General features: G+C 37.2%; 1 protein-coding gene across 1 annotated transcript in view; it reads left to right on the forward strand.

The window, feature by feature from the left end:
• Positions 1-1,067: 1,067 nt before the first annotated feature.
• The window catches only part of EYA1 (EYA transcriptional coactivator and phosphatase 1), a 160,556-nt gene continuing 144,172 nt past the window's right edge, over positions 1,068-17,451 (forward strand). Inside the window, exons 1-2 of the mRNA XM_057735357.1 lie at positions 1,068-1,111; positions 2,676-2,794. Of these exons, the coding sequence (XP_057591340.1) occupies positions 2,680-2,794 (115 nt within the window). The 5' untranslated portion in view covers positions 1,068-1,111; positions 2,676-2,679. The remainder of the gene's footprint in view (positions 1,112-2,675; positions 2,795-17,451) is intronic.

Raw genomic sequence — 17,451 nt, forward strand, 5'->3', positions numbered from 1 at the left:
GCACATCAAAGATTTGGAATTCTGAGTCATTTTAAACGTTATGCAGAATACTCTTTACCTCCAAGGCAGGCGTTAGCCTGAGCTTGTGGGCCAGCAGCCCACCCTCACCTGAGCTTATCACCTGCTGGCAGTTTTGCTGCCTCTGGAGGAAGGGCAGTGACTAGCAAAGCCTGCAAGCTAAGTTAGTTGTTCAGTAAAATGCCAAATACAGATGCATCTGGAGACAAAAGAGACCAGAACTCTGGCCAACTGAGACACTGAATTGATTATTCAACTATCCATTCTCTCTCCTGGTTTAAAAGATGGAAAATTAAACCAAAAATGAAGTGCTTTTGCTGTTTCACCAGGCAGTGATGGATTTCCCTGAATTTAAACATTCACTGAATTTTCTATTTGCTTGGGTAAATGAGCACATTGCTCCACGATGGGACCTCGGAGAGGAGAACTTGCCTTTGCCATTTCTCATTGAGTGCGGCACTGCCTGAAAGTTGCCCAGAAGCCGTTTTAGTGAATGTTCAGTGACAAATAGTAAATATCGGAGAAAATCATCACGATAGGGATAAGAACTGTCAGGGGTCAAAGGCGTGGGCGGGAACTCTATTTCAGCTGGTGATAGCAGAAGGTGAAAGATCTTCTGAGGATGCTGGAGGGTTAATGCTTGAACCACTGCTGTGAAACACACTCATTTTGCTGATAGCTATTTTTTTTCCAAGCACCTTTACCAAGCTGCCTGGGTAAGGCTGCTTTGCATGTTGATTGGGGGAGGGGTAATCCCGTTTGCAGCTGTCATAGGCCAGTGATGAATCACTATCCCGTCATTTGGCTGCTTCGCCCCCCCCTTCACCCCCCAACAAGGGGAGGAGGAGGGTAGACCTGGAGGAGGAAACAACAGTGGAGACCTCAACTTAAAGACAATATGCCTTTCACGGCTGCAGTATCCTCCTTTTTCTCTTTTGCTTAAAAGAGAGCGTTGTGGTCCTCAGCCATGTGCTCTGTGTAATTAAGAGCTGACACTGAAGCAGAGTAACAACAGCTTCTAATTTTTTTACCCCTGATCACAGGTGCAAACATCTCAAACCAGTTCAGATGTTGCTGTTTCCTCAAGTTGCAGGTAAGGATATCGTTGATATTTCACATTTGGGGAGATTACCTTTCTGTGACCCCCTGTCTATTTTTGTCTAGTATGTCTTAATTATTTCTATTAATAGCCTTGGTTGGAAATTACTTAACAATTTGTGTGTGTGTGTGTGCTTGTGAAAAAAAAATGTTAAGTATGTAGAAAGGGAAGAGGAGCCTGGGTTTGAAAATGATTAGGGGCTCTAGTTTCTGGGGTTAGGAAAACTGTGAATGTGTCATGAGAGTTAGGGGAGAAAAAAATGGATTTTAAGCCATTTCTCATTTGAATCCAGAAGACTTGGGGAAGTCAAAACTCATTTTAAAAGTAAAATGGTTCATGTTAAGCTGTTTTAAAAACTGAGGTTTGCAGTCAGTTTAAGTGCAACCTCCAAATTAAAATGACTGTAGCTTTTATTGGCCTGGTGGGGGTGAGGAAAGACAGTCTTAGCTTCATACATGTAATATTAACCCCCCTCCTTTTTTTTTTTTTTTTAACAAGAATACAAAGTTTAAAATAAAGTGAATGGGCCTTAGACTTTCAAACACTCGACTGTCAGAAAACAGAACAGCATTTAGGTGTGTTTTTAGTCACTTTAAACGAATGCTCTCCTCTTCATTAAGAAAAGGTGAAATAGAAATGGATGGTTCTGAAAGTGTGAACATGAGTCGCGGTTTCTCTACCCTGTAGAGCATATGTAACTGCTGAGTCCAAGAACTTTCAGGGGGGATTTCGATGTTTTGTGTTGTAAAGATGCCCAATTTGAGCAGGGAAGTGGCATTGTTCTTATTTCCCTGCGTAGGTGACAGCTGAGGTATTCTGAATGCTCATGTTCCTGGGACTCACTGTATGCTGGCCTGATCCCTCCTCACTTGGGCAGGCTGTACGTAATCCACAAAGCAAACAAGTGAGCCGACATCAGAATGTTTTAATGCTGCATTTGTTTCAAGGGAAACAGAGGAACAATTAAGCAGTTTGCCAGAGTAAACACATGCATCAGGGCTATCTCATTCCCTGTCACTGGACTATAGGCTTCAAGTGTTTTATTTGGTTTGGAGACCCATTAAATTACAATTGGGCGGTAAATTATAAGGGAGTACCTAATGCTAATTTATTAGATGAAAGAGATTCCATAGAAAAGTGATTTTTTTTTTCAATTTTACACTTTCGTCTTTTAGAAATGCCTTGGGTTTTTTTTTCCCATCTAAAAAGAAAAGCACGATAACCTGTTTTCTTTGATAATAAAAATACATGGAATTGACTCATTAGATCTTGGGACTTGATGAGCTATCAACGGAGAGAAAAAGAGATTAAAAAAAAAACTCTATACTAACGTTTGGCTGGATAGGTAAGGCCAGTGACATCTTTTAATAGTATACGTTACATTATGAAAGGATGGCTGAAGTGAAAATGTAAGACGAACTATTTTGAGTCGAAGAAAATAGATGCAATGGGACTTTTGTGCGAATGTGTTTCAAAGAAGGTGTCAAGTCGTTAGCGCATTAAATAGTGGGGTTATGAATTTGGTACATCTGTCAAACAGAAGGCTTCTTGTCTTTAGGTCTATGGAAATGCAGGATCTAACCAGCCCGCATAGCCGTCTGAGTGGTAGTAGTGAATCCCCCAAACTCGATAACTCTCATATAAATAGTAATTCCATGACTCCCAATGGCACCGAAGGTGAGTGTCTGCCTTCTCACTGTTTACTTTGTACCTTGTTTCTTCATTAGTGTACACTGTGTTACTAGGTGGTTGTGATTTCAGTTGTCAAATCCATGAAACCACTGTTCTATTTCTAGTTTAGGTAATTTGACTTCTGAATCAGTATTCACCCTTACTTAGGGGCTGCACGTTCCTAGGTTGTTATTACACAGAATGGTTTTATTTTGCATAGATGCATATGTGTGTATACATGTGTATGTGTGCATGACATATTTAAGCTTTGAGTGTGTTTTTTTCTTCACGTTGATCATTTTCTACAGTATCAATTTGCAGTTGTTTTGCTCTATGAGCCATGAAAATTTGGAATTATTTCCTTTACTTTCCCTTTGTTACAAAATATAACCAAATTTGTTTCAATGCAACATCGGACTGGATTGTCTCTAAATATGAATAAAATAATTTGTGTGCCTAATGTTCTTGTGGCTTTGGCCATTGAAATATAAAGAAGTAAAAAATACTTATTGTCTACAAGTATAGGACTTTACTTGGAAGATCACATGAAATTTATTTACTTTCTTAAAGATTAAGTATATACTTCAAACATAGCACTGTTACAATGATTTTTGTGGAATTAATACATGTGAATATTTATGTAAATTTTATGTAAATAGAAATACCTACTTTAGTCCATATATAGCTAAGCCTAAACAGGTAAAGCTATTTGTATGTATCGTTAGCTGTAGTACACATTTATTTAGGTACTATGCATATTTTTAAAACTTCATAGAAGGCATGTTACATATTGCATTGTATTTATTTCTACTTTAACCTATTGAAAAATTCCTTCTTCGCAGATTATTTTTGCCTATTTATTCCCTACTGAGCCTTAGGATCTTGATGAACTTAGAACATAAGTTTCACTAGAAGTTCAATGAATTATATACATTAGAATTCCATCCATAAACAAAACCCTTAACCATCATTTCTCAATCACCATGATAATCTTTTATCATAGTTCTTAAAAATAAAACAAAAAGAACCCCAAATGCCATAAAATTGTTTGCAGTATTCCAGTACGTGTGAGGGAAGCCTTCTAAAACTAATAATGATATGACATTTCTGGTAGTAGATACCATATAAAATCAGTTGTTTCTGATAGGAGAGAACTTTTATAGCAACAGTGATTGTTTTTACATGTAAGTAGTCTGTATTTTCCTTTTTGAGTAAATACTTTCCTTGATGGAAAATGGTCCCTGTCAAAAGTAGAAACTTTGCTGACATAGCAAAGAAAAAAAAAATCTCTGAAAAAGGTTCCTTTACATGTGAAACTCTTTTCTGCCCATTTCGATAGGCAATCAAAGAGAAATTTCAATTATGTATAGGAAAGTCATTCTAGCATTTAAGTAGATTTTATAGAGCAAATAAAATAAAAACCAGCAGTCCTTTTTTTCTCTCCATTGGAATTTGGCTTCAGGTGTGAGAACGGCAACTGCTGCAGTGTGGAAAAGACCACTGCAGGGCCCTGGACCGGCAGGCCCCACGCCAGTGTCAGCGTGCAGGGTGGCTGCTGAGAGCAGCATCAGGGGACCAGAGGTGGAAACCTTTAACAGCCATTCTCATCACTGGGAAGTCCAAAGCAGACAATCATTTAAACTAACTTAAACATAAAGAAGACTTAAGGATGTTAAATTGTTTTGCTTAATAGAATAGACCAATACATATTGGTAGGCGTAATTATGAAATTATGGGAGTTATTTTCTTGTATAGGAAGAAACGAAATGGGGTAAAATGTTTTCATTTTGTCGTTGCTTTACTGGCAAATGGTCTCCTACAAAATAAGAACCAGGCAATATTGAAGCAGAGTATGTGTTGGAGACTGCCCCCTTGGATGGCTTTGTGTGAATGATGCGTGGTTTGCTTTTTAAGGGCATGTGAAATGATAATATTTCTGAATATTTACATTTCATAGCTTGATATCATGTTCGTATTCAGGAATATGTAATTGATCAGATTTTTGCATAACTAAAATAAATCCAAAATAAGAAAATATTTCAGATAACAGTAATCTGCTGAACCATCAATTTGGGAAATACTTAGAAATTGTTTCTTTTCTTTTTAAACTTTATTGAGCAACTTTTCATCTTATTCCTTCCATTTGTCTTAACTAAGTTATCTCTTGAGACTAGAATGGCACCATACTGTTTCTTTTTTTTTTTTTTTTGGCTGTGTTGGGTCGTCGTTGCTGCATGTAGGCTTTCTCTAGTTGCCATGCGTGGACTTCTCATTGCGGTGGCTTCTCTTGTTGTGGAGCAGGAGCTCTAGGTGCATGGGCTTCAGTAGTTGTGGCACGTGGGCTCAGTAATTGTGGTGCACGGGCTTAGTTGCTCCGCGGCGTGTGAAATCTTCCCTGACCAGGGATCGAACCCGTGTCCCCTGCGTTGGCAGGCAGATTCTTAACCACTGCACCACCAGGGAAGTCCCAGAAATTATTTCTATCCTAAAAAAAACCTCTTAGTTATCTTATGGCTTAGAAATGGATTTTTTAGACCTATTTCAGACAAGTACCCAGTCAGTCATCTCGCTCTGTTTTCAGGCATTCTTCACTGGTGTACTTTGCAAGGGTTATGGTAGTTAGCAGGTGAAGTGAGAAGATATCAGTATAAATTATCCAAAGAATACATGAAATTTTATTCAATCAACAGGGGCGTTCCGTTTTATTTTAGTGCACAGTTTGAAAACATGGACCCAAACTTTCTTCACCATCTATGTTACATGCCTGTTAGGATACAAACTATATCAGAAAGTTCTGGGATATTATTAAGTTTGTGAATCAATTTATCTTGCTACTTACATGTTCCATAAGGCACTTGTGTCTTTCCTCTCAGTCACCACTAGAGGAGTTAAGCTTAAAATCAATGAATTCATAGTGCCTGGCAAGCTCTCCTGGAATAGAATCATTATAGATTTTCCTATTCCTTCTTTGAAATCTTATTTATTTTGAAACCAGCAGTATTTACTAATGAATTAGAGGAATGAAAAAAAAAATAAGAAATCCCTTAACTTTTCAAAGAGTGTTTGAAATATCAATCACCTCCTCTAAGTCCATAACAAGTATTTCTAGCTATCTATGCCATGATGGATATTTAAGTGGTTTTATTGCAGCCCGATTGCAATGAGTCTCCTTAATTAGGTCAGCAAAACTTCCAGTGAGTTTACACAGTTGTTGGACCTGCCTCTACTTAGATAAGTTGTCTTCTCTCATCAGAGCCATTTTTTATTTCCTGCAACCACTTGTTCCTATCATGAGGCTAAGAAAACATGAAAATCTCCTATATCAAAAACCATAACTTCATCTGAAGAACAAACAAGAAGGGAATGGAGTGGAGAGGCAGAGAATATTAAGTTTCTTCTTAAGTCTGCGGCCAAATTATCATAACTCAGTGTTTGTAGGTTCTGTCCTCACAGGCTAGTGCCTATTTTCATGGTTCATCTAAGGGATAAAGACAGACACTGAGCTACAGCCTCAAACATTGTGCTTTTTTTTTTTACTGCCTAGCTGAAATGTTCTTTAATGAGATTCGTTGTTTGAATGTTTCAGATTTCAGAAGTTTCAACTCTTCTTGTTTGTATATTCTATTCCAACCTCTCTGTGAATCGTTACTGTTGCAGTGAACTGTGGGTTTCACCCAGTTTATAAATCTTTGAAACAGAAAACATAAAGAGGCAAAAATAGAAAATAGCATAAATGAAAGCTTGACTTGCATTCAGAAAAAGCACTGTTAGAAGTGATATGTTTCCAGATGAGTTAATAAATATTTTAGATTACTACTCAACAATTAAAACTTGACATGGAGAGACTGATGGAATGGTTATGGAAACATCAGTGGTGGCTTTTCTTTTAACTGTTTTTTCTAGTCTTTTGGTCTTCTGGGACAGAAGGGAAGAGAAATTTCTTATTAGGTTATTAAAGCATAATTTTTAAGACATAGGCTCTCTGGTGGTGATGCTTCTATTTATAAATATGAGCATCTGATCTGAGAGGATTTCCAATGTGTAGGTGTTCAGGCCTGTCTTTGGTAGAGGCTGCGTGTTGATGTTTGTGCTGTGTAAGTGTGAGAAGTAATTGGGAAACATTTCTTCAGAAAGACTCAGGGTTTTAACAGTAAAAGGATTTTTATTTATGTACCTAATTAAGGCCTTGTTTGCAAAGCAGTGATTCTTTCCACCTTTGTTTTCTCTGGTTGTCTTGAAAGTCCATGGGAGCCTAAGATTGGTCAGTTCATATATTGCTAGTGTGAGTGTTTATTTTTGGTTGTCTGGGAGTGAAGAGTGGGAAGGGCAAAAAAGAGGTGTGAGCAAGCAAAACTAAAAGCTCTCATTCTGAGTTTTCTCCATTGCAAATTTAGATGCAAACTTAAGAAGAGACTAAGCTTGTCTTAAAGCAGAGGAATTTGCCTTGAAGTGACGTAAAACCAGATGCAATTAGAATCTTCACTACAAATAGGGTTTCAGGAATTCTGATGGTAATTCAAATAGTAATTTTGAATTGGTGTATCAGATTTCCTAGATGATAAGAGATACAATCTTGAATTAGGTGGCTAAATTTTCTGCATTTTAAGATTGATTTAATTGTGTATTGCATATTTTAGGATGATAATTCAATTTTACAAATTTCTATTATCAGAAGTTATTTGAAAGTTGCTTTATCATTTCTTCAAAGCTTAGAATGCAAACAAATTATCAATATCTTGAATTTGTTTTTCTGGCTGTAATTTTAATCTCATAAAATATATCCAACTAGATTTTTGAGAAATCTTATTTATGGGAAATGTGTAAACTGGAGTGAATGTGTATAAAATTATGGTTGGAGGCTACATTTTAAAAGCTATATTTATATATTTGTGGTCAAATATTCTGTTGTCAATAGAAAAAATAGTAATCTAATTTTATTGTTGTTTACATTCTGCACATGATTTCATTTCTGGGAGATGAAGGGACATTGTGAGTAAAGGAGTTTCCAAGTGACGTTTTTAGAGTTTGGCTGTAGCCACAGAATTGGCCTCTTTTAAATTGTTCTTTAGCAAAAGCCATGAAAGGATGATAAAAAAAATTTAAGTTTTAATATTTGTGTATATGGCGTATGATAATTTTCACGTGCCTGTTGCTAGTTAATAATAATGCTAACTTTTATGAATAATTTATTATTAGTCGCCAAGCTGACCATTCTCTATGATTCATTTCATTAGTCTTTAGAAAATCCTTGGAGATTGCCAACATAGTGGTTAAGACACTGGGTTTGAATCCCAGTCGCTTTTGCTGGCGGTGTGAGCTCAGACACATTAGCTTCTACATGGCTCAGTCTCCTCATCTGTGTAGTGGGGATAATAGCAGGTCTTACATCAGGCTTGCTGTGAGGGTGATAAGTAAACCTTATAACGCACTGGGAACTTACTAAGTGCTCTATGAATTTCTAGACCATATGTAAATAATAGCCCCTTCTAGAGTATCATTATTATTTTACGTACAAGATAACTGAGTCTTGGCAGGTTAAATGCCAAGTTGAAAGACACGTTGTTTGTAACTGGTACCACTGGTATCTGACTTGGTATTTGAATTAAGTTCTGTTTGAGTCCAGAGCCTGGGTTTTCAAATCACTTTATCACTCTAGGGAGATAATACGTGATTCCACTATCTGTCAATACTTTTTTTTTCTTTTTTTGGCCATGCCTTGCAGCTTGTGAGATCTTATTTCCCTGACCAGGGATCGAACCCAGGCCCTTGGCAGTGAAATCGCAGTCATAACCACTGGCCCAATAGGGAATTGCCTGCCAATACCTTTTCTAATACCTTCATATTAAACATTGGTACTTCCACTGTCTTCATGACTGGAGGACACTATTCTCTCGCAAACAGCAGAGCTGTAAAAGGACCAATGGCAAAGGCAAAAGGACTTTATTATAAGGACAACTCCCCAGGGTAGTTATACCCTGGTTTTTAAGTTCTTTTGTGAGTAAGTGTGTGAGGTTTCTTCCTCGTGTCGTGAGCACATAGCATATTGCATCAATAGGTTAACTTCTAGGGGATTGTCTTACTAGTTTTGAAAGCTTTAGACTTAATTATAATTCCACCAGCCGTCTGTCTATGTTAAGTCTCTCTGGGATCAAACAGAGATGGGAAGTCATCTCTGCTTTTCATTATAATAGTCATTATTATATGCACATTTGGATTGAAGCAGTATTACTGTGAAATTTTAAAAGTGGTTGCAGTTTTGCTACTGCTCAGAATTAAGTCTTTTCGGCCTCAGAAAATATTTTGAAGTGGGTGATAAATTTGGTCACATTTCTCTTGACTTTGAGAACCAGGTTATAATAATCAAGTAAAACCCAAAGAAGAAGCTTAAAGGGCATTTGTTGGGGGCTTCATAGGAAGAGCAGTTAGCAAAGCCGGGAGTTGGGAATATGCATGCCGCATTCTAGGAACAGGCGAGAGAGAATGACAGGGAGTAGAAGAGGTCAAGTGGGAGGAATAAAGGGATGGCATGTGTAGGGCTTGCAGGTTGGCAAGCATACTCTAGCCAATTATATATCACGAACTGTATCTTTCATAGTAAAAACAGGAACTCCAGTACTGCCTGAAACTAAGCTCAGAGTTTCTAGAGGGCAAGGCTTCTTGGTCAACTAAAGACTCGATATAGACAGTTTTCGTCTACTCCTAATACGTAATAGTTCAGAGAATTACAGTTTGGGGACACCTCTTTCCTAGCTGGCCCAGAACTTTCATTGAGACAGAAATACATATATCTCCCTAAGGACCTCCGATCTCTAGGAGAAACTTACGGTTTCCTCCAGAGAGATGTGCAAACCTTTAGTGACTGCTACTGTTTAGGCCAGTCCTTATCCTTTTGGTCATGGATTCCCTGCTTGAAGTAATTCCTAATTTCTTAGGATGGCCAGGGATGTTTTGGGGTGACCAGTATGTAGATAAATTTGTGTGTGTGTGTGTGCGCGCGCCAAGTGCTTATTCTCACCTTGCGTAGTTAGAGTAAGGTCCAAGAATAATTCACTCTCTTCGTTTTGCCTCCAAACTTAAAATATAATGGAAAGAATATACACATAATTGCAAATTTCCTATTTTTCCATTTTCACTTTGGGTAGGAAAAAGTCATCTGTCACATTGCTGTCCTCAAAGACTGCTAAATATTGCCTTTACTAAAAGAGAACATAAATTTTGAGAAGGTAATCGAGGATTTATGTTAAGTTTTAGGATGCCTAGGTAGTTTATAACTAAAGGCTTACTATAATTATGTACAAGGTAGTTTGCTGGTTTTGCAGGTTTTTCAGTTCTATTTCATGCCTCCAATATCCCATTACACTTCAAAAGGTGGGCGAACTCTACCAGACTCATTCCAAGGACGTTATGTTAAAGTACTCCTTGTAATACACATCAGAGACATTTTTTTCTTTCATAAAATTAATCTAAATCAAAATCTAAAATATTTCCCTGTTTGATCACTGCATCTATTTCTGATAAGGGGAATTTTGTGTGGGAAGAATACTTTTTTAGCAAAATAAGGACCCTGAGCAGAATAGACTGAGTTCTTACTATCTATTTTTGAGCATGTCTTTCATTCCCTCCACCTACCTTATTTTATTTTATCCTCAAAAAAGAGTAACTTTTTTGCACCTAGTTTTAAAGAGTTTGTGACTACTCTGTGCTTACACAGCATATTATCTGTGTTGGAAAAGAGATTCAAAGGCATGTCAGGCTGATTTTAAAGCCTGCATCCTTTACACTCAAAAAAAAGCAGTGGGGGAGGGGAGCTTCCCAATAGTCTAAACACTTAGTGCTTACTGAAATACTTAACCTGCCTTAAGAAGTTCTCATGTGACCTTATCTAAGATTATTACCCAATGAAGGAACTACAGCTCTATACATTTATATGTGTATTTCACTTAGTAGAGACTCAAGGGTCCCTAAAGGCAAGGATAGGTCTGTTCACTATTGTGTCCTTAGCAGCTGGCAGGAGGCTTGGCAGTGATTAAACAGTCAACAAGTATTTGTTATTGCATGTTACCAAGTAAATAATGCAGGTGAATGATTCCAAGAGAAGAGACTCACTAATTTTATTTACAGCACATTAACAGATTCGATAAGTAGCTAAAGCCCATTTTGCAAATTTTTGAAAATAATGATTTCACAGACCAGTTCCTACAGTAGCTGTAGGCTGTCCATCCAGAGCACATCTGAAGTCAGCATTGCTGCTGAGTTTGAATTTGTCCCACAGTAACTGACTTGCATTTGATATGTACTAATTAACTGTTTCATAAATGGAAACTTCAACTTGGACTTAGTAGTATTTAGCAGTGATGAATCAACTTTCACATAGTCCAAGAAACAGCTGAATGATAAAAAGGTCAAGCAGTTAGCACACTTCGGTTTAGTATCCTTACATAGATGATAAGGAGTCATGATTGGAGGTCAGCATTTTTGAGGTGGGGAAGAATTACAGGACAAGGATATATACACACTGCAATGAAAAGAATATATATATAAGAATATATATCATACTATATAACCACCATTTCCTTGTTAATTCAAGAAATAGTTATTAAGTGATTGTGTCTAGAAATTTACCAGATACCATTCTTGCCAAGGAGGAGTTCATGGTCTACTGTGATTTGCAGACAAATAATGAGATGACCACCATACTTGATGCACAGGGCTGTATTCTCCAGAGAGGAGGGACGCCTAATCGTGACTGAGGTGACTGAGGATGGTTTCTGTACACTGGTAACGCTTAAACTGAGTCTTGAAGGAGAGGTACTAAGAACACTGGATGCTAAACCAGGAAGGGAGGCCATGGATTATTCAGCTGTAGCAAGCCATGCCTGATCCTGGGGGCTGTGTGTGTGTGTGTGTTGTGTGTGTGTGTGTGGTAAGAGACATGGGCAGACTGCACAGAGCTGCCGCTAAGACAGTCACCCAAGTGTAGGATGAATGGCCTTATGTGCCAGGTTCAGGAGTTTGGATTCAATCCTGAAGGAGCTGCATGACCTGAAGCTTGCAAACAGGAGAGTGATGTGATTGAGTCTGTGTCTTAGAAATACACTTAGGTAGTATTTTAAAACTCTCTTCAACAGGTGGTAGGTGAGGAGAAAAGACTCCAGGTGAGAAGTTATGAGGGCATTTTTTATCTGAAATCATGTACTTATGTATTTATTTTTATTTCGGCACAAATTTCTATCTGATACTTGCCATAAGGAGAGCAGAGAAGGAATAACATTAAAAATATAGCATAGTGGTATTGCATGATGGTGAGAGGATTGATTTTGCAATCAGACTAACTTGGGCTTGAAAAATCTCAGTTTACCTATTTACTAAGTATGTAACTCTCATGTGGGTTTTGAGGGACAGCAGAGCAGGCAGTTGGGGGAAGGCTCTAAAGCTAGTTAGTGAGTATAATACTAAATAATTGCTGAACTGCCATCTCTCTGCTTCCTGATCTGTAAAATGAAGAGAATAATGGTACCTACCTATAGGGGTGCGAGGATAGTTGGTAAAGCACTTAGAACAGTCTGACTCCAAGGACGTATGTAATATCCATTGGCTGTTTTTGTTGTTGTTATTATTATATATGATCTCTGCGCCTCTGCTTTCCCCACTGTAAAATGGGGGTTGCACCTTTATCACTGGGTATATTTCACCTAGTAGAGGCTCAAGGTTCTTTAAAGGCAGGGAGAGACCTAAAATACTAAGCATAGTCACTGCCATCTACTACATGCTCAAAGAATAGTAGCTATTCAATATTAAAAAATAATACATTATATATTTTTAAATAAACGTACCCACTGCCACTGGGACTGGCTACTGCAGTGTTTCCCTGGAAAGAGAGGACATTTCCTTACCCTTTGAGATCCTCACATCTCCTAATAGCCTTTGTGGAGTGCTCCTGTGAATTGGTGAAGAATGGGGAAAGGGTATGATCTGAGATGTAAATTTGGTAGATTGATTACATTTTAGGCAAGTAAACCATTTTTGCAGATTGATATGATTGAGGATCTGAACCCCAGCCAGCTCATCTGCTTCCAATCTTCATACACTAGTTTATTTTACCATCCACTAATTTGCAACATACAAATTTGTTCAATGCCCTGCTCTTCTGGGACTTTCCTATTGCTGTGCCCTTCACTGATTATTCAGATCTCCATCAGAGGAATGATTAGGGATGATAAAACCCTAATTGGACAGTGTTTGATTTTTCAGTGGTTTCATAAAAGGTAAGGTAATCAAAGAAATTTGAAACCTAATTGTGTGACCTTAGGCTAGTTTTTAAATATCTTTAAGTTGCAGTTTCCTCATCTTTCAAATGTGACAATTACAATAAATATCTCATGAAGTTGCCATGAGAAGCAAATAAGCTATTGCTTGTAAGGTGCTTAGCACAATGCCTCGCATGTAGTAAATGCTCAATAAACATAAGCTATTTTTAAGGTGATTACTCTTCCACGTGAAAAGTCTACATAAATATTGCCTATGCCATAAAGTGAGACTGTTATATTGCTAGCTCAATTCTTAAAATTGGAGCAACCTTTTCAGACTGTTGTGCCATGTTTCTATTCTTATAACACACTAAAAATGTTTAGATCCCACTTTGACATCTAAATGTAGGTATCTGTTAAAAGTCATCAAATAGCACATTTAAGATTTGTGTGTTTCATTGTATATATTTTACTTAAAAGAAAAAAGAACCATAAACAATATGAACTCCGGTTAATAATATGAACTCTAGTTAATGATATAAACTCTAGTTTTGGGGAACTGTATTATGTCTGCAGCTTGTTTTTAATGTGTGTAGAATAAGATGGTTTTATGAGGAATAGATGTGGAATAGTAAATAGAGTAAAATGTTAATAATGGAATCCTGGTGGTAGGTTTCTGGCTGTTCACTATATAATGCTTTGAACTTTTCTGTATGTATGAAAATTTTTATAATAAAATATTGGTGAAAAAAGTGAACCTCAGATGCTTTAAGTGTCCTAGGAAGGCAACATTTATTTAGTTTCCACTGTGTACAAAGAACTCTGCCAGATTCTAGCACATATACAATGAAGTATGTGACACTACCTCTGTCTTAAAAAACTCACAGTCTGGTTGGGGGAGATAAGACTTTTTTAAAAATTTGGTAAAAACTAAAAGGCCATGTTATGTCAATTAAATTATAAAGGCAAGGATTTTCAGTCTGTGGCTTAGAGATCCCCAAGAGTTGCAGAGCTAGTACTGAAAGTCAGCAAATTCTGTGTGAAGAGCTTTGTCTGAAGAATGAGGTAATTAACAGGCCACATAAATCTTTGACTCTCTTTCACCTATGGACGTCCTGTTACATTTACGAAAATACACATTTTCTTGTCTGAAAATTCACAGTAGGTTTTTTTGTCAGTCGGCACTTTCTCAATCAACAGTTTAAAAATAGGCTATCATCTGCATTCTGAATATTTTGGTGTTAGAAAGAGGGCTTCATTCTCAAGAAGGTTAGAAGCCACTGATCCAAACAAAAGTGCTCTCAGAGTTCAGAGAAAAGAGCTCTTCAGCTTGCTGAGGTCTGGCCAGGCTTCAAGAAGGAGATGGAATCTGAGCTGAGTGTTTGGAAAATGGGTAGAATTTGAATAGGTTGAGAAGGGATGGAATGCATTCTAAATGAGGGACCAGTATGAACAAAGGTAGGATAGTTTGGAGACTGGGAGGAGACCAGTTGAGCTGAAGGAGGAACTGATAGTAGATAAGTTTGGAAGGATCATCTGGAGCCAAGCTGTGGAGGACCCTGAATACTAGGCTAAGGAATTTGGATTTCATCCTGGAGCCAGTAGAGAAGCCGTTGAATATTTTGAGCAAGGGGTTGATATGGTGCAAGTGTTTTAGGTATGAATCTGACAGCAATTTCAAGGGTAGGTTAGTTTGAGGGAGAAATGTACAGCAGAATGGAGGCTCATGTGATCTGCCCAGATTTCATGTATTAGGAACCCAAGCTTGTGTGGCAAGAATGAGACCTGGAAAAAAAAAAAAAAAAAGAAAGTGGAATTACAAGAGACATTTCAACGGAGCAGTCATCATTTAACAAATATCATTTCTTTTACCAAAAAAAGTCAACTAGTCTAGACCCCTACATAAATCATTGTGCAGTACTTATATGCTACACTTCTTGTGAAGAATGGGTTTTGAGTAACATTTCTTGTTGGCTATGTATACCCTTAAATTGAAGTTTAGCCTGTGTATGTTAATTTGTTTTTCATAAGGTTGCATTGCTATTTTGAAGAGTTAATAGTTTTCTATTCTCTTCTAAGAGAAAGAGAACACCTTTAAATTTTTAGAGGAATAATAATCATATTCCAGATTATAGAGCCAATCTAAACATAAAGGGATACCTCATTTTCCAAATGGGTATTAACCAAAGATGGATAAATACACTTTTAGATAAAGAAGAAATAGTTGAATGGCTGTATATAATCTTTAATTTATTAATTCAATTATATGTCTAAAGTAAGATATATAAAATATATTAGGAATTTGTCTATCTTCCACTTTCATATTTCATGTAATAATTGATTCATTCTCTTCACATATGTCTTTGGTATCCCTTGATGCCACTTTTTGACACATTTAAAAAAGAAAGTAGATTTCTACTTCTGCCTCATGACTTGAGAAAGAAAAGTCATTAAATTTGTGAGTGACACTATCATTGAATCCAAACTATAACTTAACATTATGATGGTTCTACTTTTCTCTTGTCATATAGGTTCTTATCTGTATAGCATAATCATATGTGGTGTAGCTCTCTTTTTTTTCTTCAGATCTTTATTGGAGTATAATTGCTTTACAATGTTGTGTTAATTTCTGCTGTACAACAAAGTGAATCATCTGTATTTATACATATATCCCCACATCCCCTCCCTCTTGAGTATCCCTCCCACCCTCCCTATCCTACCTTAGGTCATCACCAAGCATTGAGTTGATCTCCCTGTGCTATGCAGCAGCTTCCCATTAGCCATCAGTTTTACATTTGGTAGTGTATATATGTCAATGCTATTCTCTCACTTTGTCCTAGCTTCCCCTTCCCCCACTGTGTCCTCAAGTGTAGCTCTTTAAAGGGCTGTTTAAAGGCTTACTTACAATATCTAATATTTGCCTTTGACTGATCAGGCCCCACAAATTATTATTAAATCTGTGTGACTTGTTTACCCCTCTTTTTACTGCTTCAGGAAGGGTTCTCTATAAACATACAAAAATTCCAATGATTGATATTCCTTTATGTGAATGTATCTCCTCCAAAAACTACTTTGTCCAAAATAACATAAGAGACATGTGTCCTGTAAGTGAGAAGCTTTATAAGAACCTGCACATAAATTGACGGAGTGATAATTTGGGAGGAATAAAATGTAATCTGTTTGATCATACACAGTATGTTTAATTGCCCTACACAATGTGCCTGGTGGTATGAAGTCAGTTATAATCTACATTTTAAAGTCACGTGTACGTTTTTACCTTCATCTATTCCTTCAGTGAATATTGAGTTCCAGCTATGTGTCAAGCATTGTGCTAATAAGTTCTGTAGGGATATAAAAAGCTGGAGTTCCTATCGTGAAGAAATTTATAATATATTGAAATGGATAAGACTGAAATGTAAAATGAGGTAGAGTAGGATATGTGTTCTAAACGAGGTACAAACTCTGATTTAGTGGCTCAAGGAAAAGAAGGATCACCTCTGAGTAGTAAGATCAGACAAGACTTCACAAAGCAGGTGGGACTTTGGTTGCATCTTGAAGGATTTAGTTAGGTGGAAATTTGTAGAACATTTCATGTCAGAAGGAAAGGCACTAGCCATACTGTGAATTTGAGGAAGCATTAAACATTTGGTAAAACATTTTGGTTTAAATGTTGACTTTATTTAAGGACGTGTGGATCTTTGTCTATAAAATGGAGATAATAAGTGACACATAGGAAAGTTAGGACAATTAGATGTGACTTTGTATTTTGTAATACTTATATTCTTGTAAGTTACTAGTTATACAGATTTAAAGTGCGTATGGAAGAAATGGCAAGGAGAGCAAAAAAATGAAAATTAAAAAGCTTGGTCTTAGAATATAGAAGGCCTTAAGAATACGATAAAGGAATAATAACTTAATTCAGGAGAAAACGGAGAGTCTGCTTAAGACCTCAGCGGTGGGAGTGACTTGCTCAAATCTAGTCTAGGGAAAGATAGTTTCTGCTCAAAATAAAGTAGAGACTGAAAGCCCAATTGGTCGGCTTTCCCAAGAAAAGAGGTATAAGGTAATTAGGCTAATGGCTGTGAAAGTAGGGGGAAAAGTGGTTGTGAAAGATTAGAATGGTAGAAATGATAGACTTGGCAGTGGAGTGTGAGGAAAGAGTTGCTGGGAGGGATCAGGGTGAACAGGAAACATTTGGTCTAGGTGGCATGACCATTACAAAGGGATAGGATGAGGAGTTTGCATTTGAGCAGGTTGATTTGACCTTGACCCAGGCAAGGGCACTGCATAATTGGGATGTGAGGATTGGTCCCCATGAAAAAGTTGTGCTCATGAATAGAGATTTGAAAGTGTTCACATCAAGGAGATTTTTTTAAAACTATGGTAAGGAAAGACATGATTGTGAGGGAAAATTTA

The sequence above is a fragment of the Hippopotamus amphibius genome, chromosome 5 (assembly GCF_030028045.1).
Source record: "Hippopotamus amphibius kiboko isolate mHipAmp2 chromosome 5, mHipAmp2.hap2, whole genome shotgun sequence".
NCBI classification, from domain to species: Eukaryota; Metazoa; Chordata; class Mammalia; order Artiodactyla; family Hippopotamidae; genus Hippopotamus; species Hippopotamus amphibius.